Here is a 16727-nt window from a genome sequence, read left to right as displayed (position 1 = left end):
AGTCTGCAGTAGAGATGACAGATAGAATATATCAAAGCTCATGGAGAAATTACAGAGATTGTAATAACTTTAGACGATATGACAGAGGAGAAAATCCAAGATGGAGAAATTAGCGAGATGAGAGTCAATACCAGGGACATACCTCGAATGAAGAAGATGGAAGACAAAATGCACCATTGGAAGAAGAAAGAAATGAAGCAATATAGCTGACGAGGAATTACTTTAATGACAAAAGAAGGTTTCCGGAAAGATTGCAGGAAGAAGATCGCCGAAACTCACCAGATAGAATAGCAAACAGCTGAAAATATAGTAATATCGTTAAACTGTAAATAGAAGTAATCTGTATGTAAATAGAAGAAATTATAGTTGATCAAAGAATCTATATAGATAAAACAGAGATTTTGTTCAAAGAGGAAAATATGTGTTGAGAAGTTAAATAGAGGCCAAAAAACTATTCAGATAAGAGACTCACAAGCTCACTTGAAGACATCGGATAAGGATAAGTATAAGATTAGTCATCACCGTAAAAGAGGGAATGTAAAATCATAGGAACTGTTGATGGGAAGATGAATCTCCAAGGAATAAGTTTCACTGACGACTCAACCTTACCAAAAAGCTGGATGTGTAATGTCAATGGTGGAACAATGTTTTGAGAGAAGTAGGCTGGACATGATCTACATTAACGAAAGGAAGGCAAGAAGACAATTAATGTAAATGAATATGCTACGTGTTCCTATGAAAAGGAAATTATGAAGCGAAAAAATAAAAATGTGCATTAAAAATGAGAATCTTGTGTATAAGACGAAGAATAACATATGAGTTATAGAAATGAACAGTGAAAATGAAAGATAATTATAATGCATTTGTCAATGATACATGAGATGAAGATGATGCATGCAAGAATGTCCCCAAAGTAGAGACAGAAGAAGCGAAAAATGTGCTATTGAAATGTAGTAATTCATTTAATTAATGCAACCTCCATTTGTGCAAAGGTACATAAATCTTAATTTTAAACCTCAGCTAGAATATCTACAGGGTAGGGTTCTTTGTAGACAACGAAACCAGACAGGATGCCTTCCAATGGAGTTGTTTAAATGTATATATTATTCGAACACAGGATACATGGAATCAGAATATTTACATGATAAGCTACATTCCTCTGTAATTTTCATTCACGGTCAATTTTCATCTCAATATGTTTTTGAATTTTCTTCTATATGGACTTCCTTCTTAATGGACAATCTGGACCTGGACTTCTTTCTTAGTCTTCCTTCTTAATGGACGATCTGGATCTGGACTTCCTTCTTAATGGACGACGTGGATCTTGACTTCCTTTTTAATGGAATATCGGGATCTGGACTTCCTTCTTAGTGTACGATCTGGATCTGGATTTCCTTTTTAATGGAATATCGGGATCTGGACTTCCTTCTTCGTAGATGGTTTGGATATGGACTTTCTTCTTAATTTCCTTCTATTTTCGCTTTTTCTACGATTCGGGGATTACTTTATCCTTCTTACAGCTTTTTCCCTTAGGCTTTGGGAATATCTCTTATGTCCTCCCTTGTGGTTGTGATTGGAACGTGCCAACACTAAATATGTCCAAACCTAGGGTGTATTTGGTGCCAAAACGACTGACACGTGCATCCAAGTAGGTGCCACGGCTGAAACGCGCAACCAAAAGTGCTGTGCGGTGTTGACTGGAATGTGCCGCCAATGGGATAAACAAAATTTCCACTGTTGGAAAGGTAAATGAAATCAGACAGATTCAAGATCTGTTCAAAGACACAAATTTGTAGCAGTGCTTTGACTTCTTTAGTTTTCTGATCCATTTACATATGATCACTAGTTTGATTTATCAAGCATGTACATTAATTTATTTCTTTTATATTTATTCTTTGTCGTCTTATAATATATTCTATTGTTTTTCATCTTTCCAATTTGCTTTGTTCTTATTTATAAAGTTATTCGCATATATTATGCTAATTCTTAATCTTGCACGTCTGGTGCTGCCATCTCTATTCCTCTTTGGCAAACTATTTACATTACTTGTCCTATTGGGTACTTAACAACAGTTGTTCTCATGATGATGGGTTAGGGTCAAAATTTTTTTGGCTCCTACCAAGGTTCAAGCTTTGCCCCAAAGGGTCATATCATTTACCATTTTGCTATGTATGAGAGCCCAAATTGTATATGTTGTTGATAGGTTTAATGAAAAATTTTATTATGTTAATTTGCAAAGTCCAGCCTAACTAAATAACTCCCAACAAAAGAGAAACTGAACCTATTTCTTTAAAGTTATTTCTCAAATTAATCATGGAATTTCTGAGTTGTACATTTTGTTGTAATAATTTTGAAATTATTTCTGTACTATGCCTACAAAAAATCATTTTCCATATTTTTGTTCAATTATGCTTTTTTCTGTAATGTACTTAGTTTCATGTAGAACTAAACAAAACCTTTATAATAGCTGACAGTAGTATAATATATATGTTACACTTTTGTTTATGTAATGAAAGCTGTAGATTTAATAGGTAATGAATAGTGAGTAGTTATCATTGATTAGTGATTAGAGGTATGCTATGCAATGTAACATTCTTGTAATGAGGTTTCTATTCTAGGTTTTTACATTAGTGTTTTTGATTGCTTCCTACATATTAGTGCAACAATTCAAGGATATGTTGACAATTTTAATATTTTGTTGTGTAAAATGTGCTCATTGTTCTTTCCTAATCCCCCCCCATCCTAATTCATTCACTAATTTTTATAGTTTGAATGCAATATATTTTTCTAGGTTCCCCATTTTTCATCCTGTCCTAGATTGTTTCTTTTTTCTTCTAAATTTTATGTACGTTGTTTCCATTGCTCTGAGTGAGTGAGTGAGTCAGTCAGTGAGTGAGAGAGTGTGAGTGAGTGAGTGAGAGAGTGAGAGAGAGAGAGAGAGAGAGAGAGAGAGAGAGTGAGTGAGTGAGTACTGGAACCGCTCAGCTATAACTTGCAAATCTATAACACCAGCTGCCAGATATCATGACAAGGACAAGCTTCACAACCTTAGGGCTCGGAAGTTGAAGACCTATAAATTGCCAAAAAAAGACCTATAAAAAGACCTAAAAATATCAAAAAAGGACCTAAAAAGGATGTATAAATGTGATCCAAAGTAATTAATAACTTCAGTTTTAATTACATATTTAATGAATAAAAAAAATTCTGGTGGTATGGAACACACAGTGTGAAAAAACTAAATGAATGAAATGCATCTTCTTTCAGACATTATATATTTTTTAGATTAAGATAATTTGAAAAATCATATTTGAATCATATTTGGGCTAACCACACTAGGGTTACAGAAATAGGACTTCAGAAACCTTACCTCAGTTGGCATTGCAGAATATCACAATAGTCATCTCCAGGTTCTTAGGTGTAAAGGATCGTCGGTTTTCAGACAGCACGTTGCGAAACATCGAGAAACTTCTCTCCACATCAACGGATGTTAAGGGTGCATACTTGAAGCAAGTGAGATCTCGTGCTGAAAATTCCTCTTCAAAATTTTCTCCTTTCAATATTTCACTTATCTTGCACATAATTTGATACGCCTGGTTTTTTTCAAGCACTAGTTTCATTTTTTTGCTGACGGCTTTTCGTATTTCACCTTCACATTACTCCAATTGTTGCTGTACATCACTCACCTTTGAGAGCACTGAATGAATGGTTTCATTATGTTTTTCAAGATAGTTGAAGGATGTCACTAAATGAGAAAAATTACTGTTAATGTATGCCAAACTGCCCTTCAACTGAGGTTTAGCCATTAGATCTTGCGACATGGCTATGGAAGCAGCATCTTCCCTATCCAATCTGTTAATCACAGATTTAATTACGTCAAAATGATTGCAATAATACATGCAAGCTCTTAACCAAGTACCCCACCGTGTCAGAACTGGTTCTGGAGGTAGAGGTATGTTGGAGGCATTCTCATGAAAATGGTGCACTCTATACGGCAATTTTAAGAAAACTTTCTTAACATTGGACACTAGTTTGTCAACATCTGGAAAACTTTTTCGCACTTCTTCACACACTCGATGTAAAGCATTCGCGAGGCAGGTTACATGGACCAACTTGGGATAAACAATTGAATTGCTTTCCCCACCTTTACCATGTATGGTGCCGCATCAGTGAGAAAAAGCAGAACATTGTCATGCTTTATTCACTGTAGCCACAACAGAAAGATTCTTCTGTCAAACAGCTGGCAAATAGTTTGGTGATTCACTTTCTCCAGGATGTCCATTGCGAGGAGAAATATTTTCCCAGGTTTGTTCTCCTCTAACGTGCCAACAGTCACATTTGCAATGGAGCGACCCACTTCATCACATGTTTTGTCAACAGACACAAAAATCGACTTACCCGCAATATAGTCGCGAATTTTTTCAATCGTGTCTTCATAGCAAAGGTGTAGGTACTCCTTTCGGAGGGTGGACTCGTCAGGAATGTTACGATTTGTATACTGTTGCAAAAACTTTTTCAAAGATTCATTGTTTATCTTTGCTAATGGGATATTTGCTCTAACTAAGGCACTGCAAAGGTCTTTGTAAAACGGAGACGACCTAGAATATTCACTACCACTTTGCCCTAACATAAGCTGTGATTTCCTTTTCTCCATGGCCCAGGAAGCTGCTGTCACATGTTTCTTACGCCCAACATGCTGTTGGACATGGAACCGCTTTTCTGCGCTAACTTTCACTTCACAATATTTGCAGAAAAGAATACCTCCATCCATGGAAAACAACACCGCTCCAAATTCAGATGCAAGCTGTAGCAAAAAAGAAGTTTTACTATGCTTCGCTTTAGGCATGTTAACGGTCTGGCTTTCTTCCACAAACTGAAGTCAAACGTAAAGTCTGAAGACAACCTTCCTGCCCCCTCCCTCTGCACAGCACCTCCTTATCTGACTTGAGATCTTTGCAGGTGCATGCTGTCTGGTTGTATAGACTGTGCTGAAAGCTTCAAAACAAGAGAAAGTTGCCACTTACAGTGCAACCTTCCAGACAAGTTACGGTTAAAGGACCTGCTTCAGTCATCCAAAAATGTTTTTCTCTTGTTTCAGGGTTGATTCAAATATATTTTTCTTTTTTTTTAAAAATTTCTTTACTGCAGAAAGGATGTTTAAGAGGTGATGAACTGATGATAATTCGAATTGAGAATGGGCAGTAGAAACGTAGTCGAAAGAAGGTGAAGTTTCAAATAAAAGCTGTTAAGACCTAGAACAAGGCTAAAAAAGGACCAATAAGCCAAAAAATGCAGAAAAAGGCAAAAGAGGACAAATAAAACCCACCTTTTTCTGGCCTACAATGACCCAAAATGAACATATATTATGTTGGGCCTCGTCTTCGGACACTAGGAAAAAAAAGGATATTTCCTCAACTTCCAAGCCCTACTCATAATCTTGAAACTTCATTTGGCAAAGAATATACAATTGTATCATGACTAGAGCCTGGATTTCTTTGCACTAGAAAGTGCTCAAATAGGCAGGCAACAAAGCACTAAAATAAAAAATATTGTGAATAGTGAAAGGCCTCAAATTCAGATTCGTACGTCCAAAGTGCAATATTTCCATAGCATTAGCAGATGCAATTTCATAATGCATGCAGAGGATTGTACAGAATGATTCAAAACTCCCTTAACATCCACCTATATAATGTATAGAAGTTAGACTGGGTACAAATGGTTATGATAGAAGCATGTTAGGCCTAGGGGCCGGGAACCATATTGGTGTGTTCCAAGCATACATCTGCGATATTGAATTCAACTTAAAATTTTAAAATGTGAAAGGGGTGATGTAATACATGAAATCAGGCTAGAATTTTGCAAGAAATGCAATGGTGAAAGTTTTTTCAACCTATCAGTAATCAGGAAAAAGTTATGACTGCATGACTTTGACAAACGTCTCATTTTCCAGGTGTGAGAAAACACTGTCAGAATGCTCCTAACACATTGGTGGAAGTTCTGGGATGTCCTGATTGTTATATGCAGTCGACTGATCCTGTCTCCTGAAACTTTTTGAGTAATTGTGCAACTGTCACATGTGACACTGAATCTCGTCTCATTGGGGATGTCGTTTATTAAAATCAGGTGCAATGGTACATGCACCTCTGTCCCCAGATAGCAGTATTATCTCGATGCATTCCTCATATATTAGGAGCATTCTGGCACTGATTTCTCAAACCTGAATGAGACATTTGTTACAATTATGGAGTCTTGACTTTTTCTTCATTAAAGATAGGATCAAATAACCTTCTCCATTGCATTTCTCATGAAATTCTAGCCTGATTTGATATATCACTTTACCCCCTTCCCATTTAAAAAATTTGAGTTGAATTCAATATGGCGGATGTCTGCTTGGATCAAACCAACATGGTTCCCTCTAGGCCAGATCTGTTTCTATCATGACTAATTGTACCCAGTCTAACTCCTTTACATTTTATAGGGTGTGTTAAGGGAGTTTTGAATCATCCTGTATAATAATTGTAATTGTTTTATTTAATGTAAACAGAATTATATATTTTCACATTATTTATTCATTTTCAAAACAGTATGATTACAAATTTTCTGTTCTAAACTCAAGGTATAATATAAAGGTAGAATTTTTTTTACAGTATGTACCAACAATTGCTCTGCATTCACAATGATATGGCATTCACAAAGGAGACAGTTATGCCCGAGTCAGGATTTGAACTTCAAATGTTCAGTATTGAGATTGTGGGTCGACTATTTAACATACTCATTCAGGCTCTAATGCAGAAAACAGTGATGGAAAATTATGATATTTCAGTATGATTCATGAACTAAAAATAAAGTTAACTTTTACTGCCTTTTTTTAGGTTTGTTAACCAAGAAGAAGAGAAGAGAATATAAGAAGTATTTACGGGAATTGAAGAAATGGTTGAAGGAAAGGAAGAGGTTGAGGAAATTGAGAAAAATTAGAAGATTGATTAGGATTAGGATGTTGAGAAAAGTGAGACGGAATAAGAAAATGAGGAAGTATAAGAAATTTATGATGATGAAGAGAAACCGCTTGAAGTGCCTACTGAAAAGAAGGAGGAAAATTCGTTTACGGGCACCTGTACGAAAAAGAATTAAGCCTTTAGTAGGACGCATTGTACCTTTTCGAATCACAAGAAAATCTCAATTTCAAGTTAGTGCCCTTGCACATTATGATTTTTATGGAGAACATCCTTGGAAGTTTGTTAAAAAGGCCAGTTTAGTGCGCCATATTAAAAAAATTAAGCGCAAGAGGTCAGAATTTAGACCATTCAAGGGAGTAATTCGGGTAAGTTTATATTTTTTTTCCATTGAGCATGCTTCCATTGATGTGAAAAGAAATGTAGCATCTGTACAAATTTTGTGAATCTCAGTGAATTCAGTACAATAATACAAAGCTTTTCAAACTTTATTCTAGAATACATACCCAAGTTTTAAGATAAGGCTGATTTATCCAATCCATAGAGCTGTAATCTTTAATACAGTTCTTCTTCATTTTAATTTCTTTATTACTTTTTTTACTTTTTAAAATATTTGCTATTTTTTTAAAAAAAATTACATTTAGTTAAGTATTAACTTGTTCCTTCTCTATTTCCCATCTGCACTCCATATGGAGAGTATTGACCTACAAAAATCCTGTGTGAATGAACTTAAAAATATTTGCCTTATAACTGCACCAGTGACCCATAAAAGTTATATAATGGATAATTTTAAAATAGTGCTCTGTTGTTTCCAAACTAGGCTCCAGCGACGTGTTTCTGCTGAAATGCAAGGTGAAAAATTCTGGTAAAATTACCAGGAAATGTCTGGAAATAAATGCTATAGATCAGTGGTTATTAGATGGCACTGATCTCTGTGTGTATAATTTATGGGGAAAACAGTATACCCACAGAAAATTGTAACCCACTCAAAGTACTTGAAAAAAATGGTAGACTAATTAACCGAAACCATATATTTCTTGAAAATTATTCTACTTGAATGAACATTGGTTGGCCGCGGTGGCTCAGTCGGTAACGCGTCTGACTACCATGCTAAAGGTCCCAGGTTCGATCCCCGGCTGGTTCAAATCCGGGAACTTTTCTAATGATGGAAGCGGCCCCGGCGCCCACCCAGCGTCGAATAACATGGGTACCTGGGGGAAACGCTGGGGGGTAAAGGCGGTCAGGGGTGTGATGCTGATCACATCACCCCCACTCACGACCGGATCAAGAAAGTGTGGGGCGTTACCCTTCATGGTGTGGTGCTAAGCACAGGGGAGCACTTTACCTTTTTTTTACTTTACTTGAATGAACATTGAACAAAGTGTGCAGTGCAAACAGTGCAGTTCTGGACCAGAAAAGTCAGTACTAGGGGAACACAGCATCACCGAGGGCCACAGAATTTTATTTGCAGACACCAAAATCATATCAAAGTGTGCCGGTTACTGGGACCGACAAGTAAAGGAAGCCATGGTCATTTCCCGGGAAAGAACAAAACTCACAGGGACATGGGACTCGAGCTCATTCATGCCCAGAACACATTTGTCCATAAAAGCACAACATTCGCCAATTAAACAAGGATCCAGAGCAAACCAATAAGGGAACAGTTTTCAGGCTCCGTCCCATGTGTGTCATATATTTAATCTTACACTGGCCTCCATTTCTACATTCCCTGTTGATGAGAGCAATGTATGTGCTCGAAACATTGGAAGCTAATGCCAATTTTACCTGGCCAGTAACGTCAGAACACTTGTTCGAATCGCATTGCCAGAAAAGATACAATTCATATATAACTTAATTCTCAATCATGTTTAGAAGTTAAGAATTGTGTACTTGCTAAGTAGATAATAATTACCAAACTTGATATTGCATTTGCTTTAGTGGCTTGCAACTGCTAATTTTAAAAAATGGTAGAATATTTATAAGAATAATCTGTTCTTGTGTTCACAGTACCTCATTTCTTTATGTTCTGTGAATATTTATGTAATCCGTTTTTTGTAAAATTAAGTTCTACATGTGCAGTTTTTAAGGTGAAACTCATCAGACAAAATGTTCCCTACATTAATTAAGAAGCAGATGAACCATTCAGCTTCTTTTCTAGACTTTTGTAATTTTATATTACATTGGTACATTATTATCACTATCAATAAATTTTATAACAATACTGCATCAATATTGATACATGTACTTAACTATCTACAAAGATAATATTAAGCATGTCTAGCACCATGTTCCTTCACTTTGTTGTACACAATGGAGGATTCAAGAATTTGAACAAAAATGCCAACAAATCATATGACAACTTCTGCCCCTGTTACAGTACAATTCTACTCCAATACACATAGGATTGTAAAGAAAAATACATGAACATAATGATGGACAATTCACCTACAATTATATTTTTGCTGGCTGTGCTTGAGTCATTAAAAATAGTTATTACTGAAGGGCCATAGGAAAACAGGCAAGTCAATTTTCTGTCGTAAGCGAAGTGATGGTGCACTTCCTGCCATGTGGATGCTATGCTGGACTTTACAACATAATTTATTTCGTTTCGTACATTTGAAACTTTCATTCATCAAATTACATGCTTTTTTGTACATTTTCATACATACGTCCAATAATGTTTTGCAATTGAAAGTTCAATTTATTGAGTTTGATGAACATTGACTTGCCTAGTTGTTTCTCCTGACTCTTCAGTTGAGTTGTTTGCATTGTAAAATATCTAATTAACTGAATATTAAAATGTATCTTACAGAGATATAAAAGGCGAAAAATGTTGATTGGATTTAACCCATATCATCAAAAGAATCTAAGATTCTACCTTTGCATAACTCCGAATGCTGCAAGGAAAGCAGTGTTTTATTGGAAGTTAAGGAGAAATATCCGTCGCATCAAGTATTTACAGAGGACAATAAAAACACCAAGGGACACACCATGGAAATCTTTTAGATGTGATAAGGAGATTGAAAGTAAAAGGATCCCACCAGTAGACAGATTAACTGTATGTATCACTTTTCTTTACGACGTTCCTTTCATAATCTTTTGGTTTCTTATCCATGTTTTGAAAATAAATTCCTGTGTGTGTTTTGTTTGGAAATTTTGAAATGTATCCCAGTAATGCAAAATAGTGAACATTATATTGTAGATGGTCTATTATCAGTGGTCAGAAGTAGCGTCGCTACAGTAGCTAGCTACAAAATGTGTATTGTAAAAATTGTACAGCTATAGCTGTAGCGATGCTACATTTTGAAAATTGTAGTTGTAGCGGTAGCGAAGCTACAAAATTCCTGTAGTTGTAGCGAAAATTTCGCTACAGCTACATTTTCTCTCAGCATTTTCAGGTGAATTTTGAATGTGACAATAGCGTCAGAAAAAATCGACAATAACCTTTAATTTTGCAGGAGGTTCATAAAGACAAAGTCTATTACATGGAAATACAGATTATCTAGATTGTAGATTATAGATATCTGCATGTTATTTAATTAGTATCTGAATAATTCAGAGATCCAGATAACTAACTGACATATATGAATATATTCCATCTAACACCTACGTTTTTTTGAGCTGCATTGCTATTTTGGGGAGAAAAATGCCTCGTTTGCTGCACCGCTGGAAAAAAGTGCCTCGTTTACATCACCCCCGGAACATATCCTGTGCATATCCATGGTGTAAGAGACACCAAAATGTCATTAATTGCTGTGTAAGACACAACTTGCAGCGCAAAAACGAGCGATGGTTTTTCAATTGCACTGACAAAGGAATAGTGCCAGCAATAAATGATTCAGTACGTTAACAGCATTGACGATTGTCAGTATATAGGATCTCACCAGCAAGATATTATTGTTACAAGAATGATAGAGTTTATGGAATTACAATTATTTTCGCAATAATATTTGTTCACAAATTTTAAAATTACAATACGTTTAGAACACTCGGGTTTACACGACAGCTTCCTCAATATATTTTATCATATTGTAAAAAGTACGTACGAATTATTGACTTTCCTGCAGAAACGACAATTTTCTTTAGTTAATATACATTGTTTTCAAATTTATGTATTTTTCCTACTTTTGCGTCACTTTTCTGTAACCATTGCTAATCATGACATCATCATCATCATCATCCTTCGCCGTTTCCTGCCTCTGACTGGGTTGTCATAGAAGTCAAGCCTATATAATTATTATTTCCTGGTCTTCCACCACTCACTCCTCTCTTTTCATGGTGTTCCAATCTTGTCCTGTTCTCCTAACACTCTCCACTATCTGCTCTTTCCACCGACATCTTGTTCTCCCCCTTGGCCTTATTCCCACTCCTTGTGCATTATAATCTCTTGCTGACAGTCTTCCTGCATCCATCCTCTTCATGTGCCCGAACCATCTCATCCATGCCTGATCTATCCTGTCCTGAAGTTTCACCACACCCACTGTCTGTCGGATCTCCTCATTCCTTATTGTATCCCTTCTATTCTTCTCCCATAGACTCCTTAAAAAATTCATCTCCACTACCTGCATCTTTTTCTTGTCTCTCTATGTCACATAATTATTGGCACATAGTATGTGTTATATATTACCTTCTTGCATTTCATAGGTACATCCCTGTTCCATATTAATCTTCGAACACTTTGATATAGTCCACCACCCATTTGTCCTCTTCTGTTTATCTCCTCATCTATTCTTCAACTCTTCTCAATCATGGCAATGAGGATGAATGGTTTATTTAATTATTCTCTTATCTATAGTCACTTTCTGCTAGTTTCGGCTAATTGTGAGAAGAGGAAGAATGATGAATGATGAGCAGTGTTGGGAATGGAGGAGCAGGAGGATCCCACCTCCCAACTTGGCATCTTTCCTAGTTTTTGTTTTGAGTCTTATTTTATGCATAGATAAGCTGATTGAGACTGGATCCAAACCACTATGTGCCTCCGCTGGGTATCGAACCTGGAGCCCTTTTGTAAACAAAGGGCCCAGGTACTTTTCATTCAAAATGCTGCCTTCATATCAGTCTATTAAAAAATGAAATATTTATTCTCAAGAAAAATATGTTGATGTGAACATAAATACGTAAGCCTACCAAATTTTATTTGTGTATAGTTGTAATCCTTAATTTGGATAACACACTAATTGCAATATTCATATATCAAATTTGAATTGAAATGCCACTTGCATAGGTATGTTAGTCCTCCTCCGTAGCCGAGCAGGTTAAGGCGTTCACTCGTGTTGAGATCGTTCGCTGCAGGACGGGGTAGGTTCAAATCCGGCTCTGGTCAGAATTTATACAGCCTACGTATAGGACCGGTGGCAACCCACCATCATGAGGAAATTGGGGAGCTCCGAGTGAGTGAGCGTAATCCGGTCACAGAGACCTACTATAATGGCTGGGGATACGTCGGGCTGACCCCCCAACTATTCCAATACTGGTTGAAGATCTCCACGCTTAGAGGTGACGAAGGAAAGCATGGGAGGGAGACCGGCAGTCGGTAGGTATGCCTAGGCCCTTCATGGGCTGTTGCGCAACGGATTATTATTATTATTATTATTATTATTATTATTATTATTATTATTATTATAGGTATGTTAATCTCAAAAACTATAGTAAAAATAAGTAACTGAAGTAACGCTGCTTTCAAAATTATCGAATGACTGGAATCATGATAATAAATAACAAAATCTATTTACCAGTAGTAGGGGATTTTTTTAATATCCATATGGTTTTTTAAAATTTTTTTTATCCAGAAGTAGCACAAAAAGTATCAAAGTAGGGAGTAGGGAACAGTAGTAGCATAGCGAGCTACGTTTTGGTAAATGTAGTTGTAGCTGTAGCGAAGCTACATTTTGGAAGAGTAGCACTAGCTGTAGCAAAGCTACTTTTAAAATGTAGCATTCTGATCACGGTCTATTATGTTCATCATTAGACATCAACATCACAGAAATTGAAATCTCAAGAGTAAGATTGCCATCACAAATATTTTATCAAATGACTTAAATCAACATGTGAATGTGGATTACATAGGTGTCAGACAAGAACTCAAACTGAAACTCACACTCCAGTTCCAATTCAGATAAAACTGAAACCCACTTTACCAATTTCAGTTCAGGTTCAGTACTGCAAAGTGAAGTTGGGCTGATTTATGATAGATGCTACAAAAATAGTCTCGGCCATTTGTGATATTCTAGAAGGCATGTTTTTATTTTTTCTTGTTTCAAAAATGTCATTGTTACCATTTTGATTTTTGTTTTTTAATTTCTGATTTTAATTTATGCTAAATTGACTATTAAAAAGTAGTAAGTGCGTGGATACACGTCAACTTTTTTTTCTAGTTTTGAAGGTAGTTGGCAGAAATTTGCAGGTTGTCAGAATGTGCAAATACTAATATGATAAAAATAATTAAATTTTAGAATGTTTCCTTTGTTGCATGGAGTTTAATCGGATCGAAAGCAAAATAACTTATAGCTGATCCAACAACATACATTAATTTTATATTGAGTGGGAGGGAGAGAGAGAGAGTACGTGTGAGTGAGTAAAGTGGACTTCCAATAGCTATGTTGCCACATTAAAAATTTCTAGACTTAGAAATATTTCAGGACAGTCAGGTAAATTTTGCACAAACTGTTATAGTAGAGGAAATATACGGTTTCACCCAGAAATAATTGCAACACAAATGTTTTTTTTTTTCCAGATTGTGTGGAATGGTATAGTGAATAATATATTAAAAATCCGCCATCCAAATGTTCGGAGAAAATCCGCCATCTTGGAAAATGGCGGCAAGAATTAAACTTAAAAATTAAAAAAGAAATTAATATCTCGAAAACAGTCCATTGTACACAAAAAGTGAAGATAACCAAATTGAAAGAACAGAAAATTTGCTAAATTATGGTTTTAGTTTGATAGAGTTACCATAAATATTAATTGAATTAGAAAGATTCAAATATTTTCCTTAATTTTTAGAATTAGTGTAAAAGTTGGTTTCTGACACAAAAAACAGCAAATATATAAGAAACTATGTAATTTACGTCCTAAAGTCACTGAACCAAATTCATAGCATATGATTTCCTCTAGATATTGGTTTTTCTTTCGTGCCTTTAGAGTCAGGGGTTAAGGAGATATGTAGTTTAATGGAGAGCCTAAATTTACATGTTCCGTTTCCTATGATATTGGTTGATTGATTGATTGATTTACTTTACTTCAATTTTGTGCCACTTTTGGGCTAATTTGCGAAGATGGGAATGAGTGATGATATGATGAATTTGATGAATGGACACTTAAAACATCCATGCCCAGGCCAGGATTCGAATCTGAGACCCCTGGCATCGTAGCGCGATTATGATATTGGTGAGAACGTAATACATTGTTTTATGCAGTGTTTCGTTCACAAGGCGTTTGTTACTTACATGTTGTTTTTGTCTTTTAAGAATGTATGCACATAGTGGTGGGAATTAGGTGTCTTAAGTGAGCAGGGGGGGAGGGCAAGGATAGTTTACTTTCTACTGACTGCAATTAGAGAGAAGCATATTGAAAATGAAAATGGAATTCGGCCCCTGCTCACTTAAGATACCTAATCGCCGCCACTATGTGCATACATTCTTGAAAGACAAAAAGAACATGTAAGTAACAAACGCCTTGTGAACGAAACACTACATAAAACAATGTACTGTATTACGTTCTCACCAATATCATAATTGCGCTACGACGCCAGGGGTCTCAGATTCGAATCCTGGCCTGGGCATGGATGTTTTAAGTGTCCATTCATCAAATTCATCATATCATCACTCATTCCCATCTTCGCAAATTAGCCAAAAGTGGCACAAAATTGAAGTAAAGTAAATCAATCAATCAATCAACCAATATCATAGGAAACGGAACATGTAAATTTAGGGAAACACATGGCTCTCCATTAAACTACATATCTCCTCAACTTCTGACTCTAAAGGCACGAAAGAAAAACCAATATCTAGAGGAAATCATATGCTATGAATTTGGTTCAGTGACTTTAGGACGTAAATTACATAGTTTCTTATATATTTGCTGTTTTTTGTGTCAGAAACCAACTTTTACGCTAATTCTAAAAATTAAGGAAAATATTTGAATTTTTCTAATTGAATTAATATTTATGGTAGCTCTATCAAACTAAAAACCATAATTTAGCAAATTTTCTGTTCTTTCAATTTGGTTATCTTCACTTTTTGTGTACAATGGACTGTTTTCGAGATATTAATTTCTTTTTTAATTTTTAAGTTTAATTCTTGCCGCCATTTTCCAAGATGGCGGATTTTCCCCAAACATTTGGATAGCGGATTTTTAATATATTATTCACTATACCATTCCACACAATCTGGCACAAAAAATATTTGTGTTGCAATTATTTCTGGGTTAAGACCTTTTTTCCCATTCGTTTCCTCTACTATTAGTGATGCAAAGATTTCTTATCCAATTACAACAGTCCTTTTACTTATAACCAGGGTGGTATTTGAAGGGGGGATGGGGGAGATTTCTCCCCTTGGGATTACTTGTGTCCCCCCTCTGTTTGATAAATTTTATCCATGGGGGAAATGTTATATTGCATAAAGCCATTATCTCATGCTGTCCCTAGACAGTCAGTAGAATTTCTCCCCACTTGAAATTTCTTAAATGCCACACTGCTTATAACCCGTGTTGTGACAGCCCATAATCGCCAAGGGCTTCCTACCGACTGCTGGCCTCACTCTCATCTGCCAGGCCTCCCCGTAGGCATGGTGGTACCGTCGTCACCTTGTAATCAAGGGGTCGCAGGTTCGATACCCAGTGGAGGCACATGGCACAGGGGTTCCGATCCCACTTTAAACTGTAGGTCCAGTCCCGATTAGCCTCTCTGTGCATAAAGTGGACTTAAACAACAATCAATCAATCACTTTCACCTGCAAATGTGGTAGATCATCCAACCAGTTACAGTGTGACATGTTATCAAGAGAAAAGTTGTTATGTTTCCCCCTGGAAGCTTGAACCTTTGAGAGTCCCATAGCCATAACCCAAAGCATGATGCCTTAGTCCACATGACTATGGTGCGGGACTGTTTTTGAAGGTAAAATTCCCCGGGCACATAGCACCAAGCCATGAAGGCACATTTTGGGGATGTGGTGGTAGAGCCACGCATATTCTTGATCTTGGCCACTTTGAAGGTGATGTTAGCATACTGCTCCGGCTGTCTTTACCTCCCACAGTTGCCTCCAGGTAACCATTGATTTCAGGCTGGGTGAGCTCTGGAGCTGCTTTATGCAGGCACAAGGCCAGAGAAATTCCGACCTTAGACCACCCACCCCAGGAATCGTATCTCGGTATCCCACATGGCAGTCAGATGCCCAACTAGCTAGACCACTGCAGTTCATAGTATTTTTACTTGCTGCACCTATAATGTGTCTGGGGTTACCTAAATGACTATTTTGCATTTCTGGATGTCTGCCTTTTATTTTATGTATTTATTTTTGTTTTGCACTTTCAATAACCAAAATTCTTACTTTCATGTTTATGTATTTAAATGAAAAAAATGTAATGTAGTTTTGCTTACCAGAACTATTGTAAGATGCAGTGTATTGTTAAGTCTGCTGGTGACAATCCAAAACAACAACACTGACCTGTTAAGTAAAAACTTGTTAATATACCGCAAGTAGATGATTTCTCAATACTGGTGGTCTCCTGTTAGAACAGATTTGCCTTTGCCATCTTCTCCAAAATAGTGCTGAAGTTTTT

At 36.4% G+C, this 16727-nt stretch overlaps 1 protein-coding gene across 2 annotated transcripts in view; it reads left to right on the top strand.

Annotated features, from left to right (window-relative positions):
- LOC145984303 (uncharacterized) overlaps nt 1-16727 on the top strand; it is a 141833-nt gene that overhangs the window by 65425 nt on the left and 59681 nt on the right. For both annotated transcript variants that reach the window (XM_083117951.1, XM_083117952.1), the window contains exons 3-4: nt 6870-7318; nt 9763-10008. In XM_083117951.1, the coding sequence (XP_082974077.1) occupies nt 6870-7318; nt 9763-10008 (695 nt within the window). The remainder of the gene's footprint in view (nt 1-6869; nt 7319-9762; nt 10009-16727) is intronic.

Source organism: Lepisma saccharinum, chromosome 2, assembly GCF_977018435.1.
Source record: "Lepisma saccharinum chromosome 2, izLepSacc3.1, whole genome shotgun sequence".
Classification (NCBI taxonomy): Eukaryota; Metazoa; Arthropoda; class Insecta; order Zygentoma; family Lepismatidae; genus Lepisma; species Lepisma saccharinum.
Note: the sequence above shows the minus strand (reverse complement) of the source record. Positions and strands in the feature narration are given on the sequence as shown.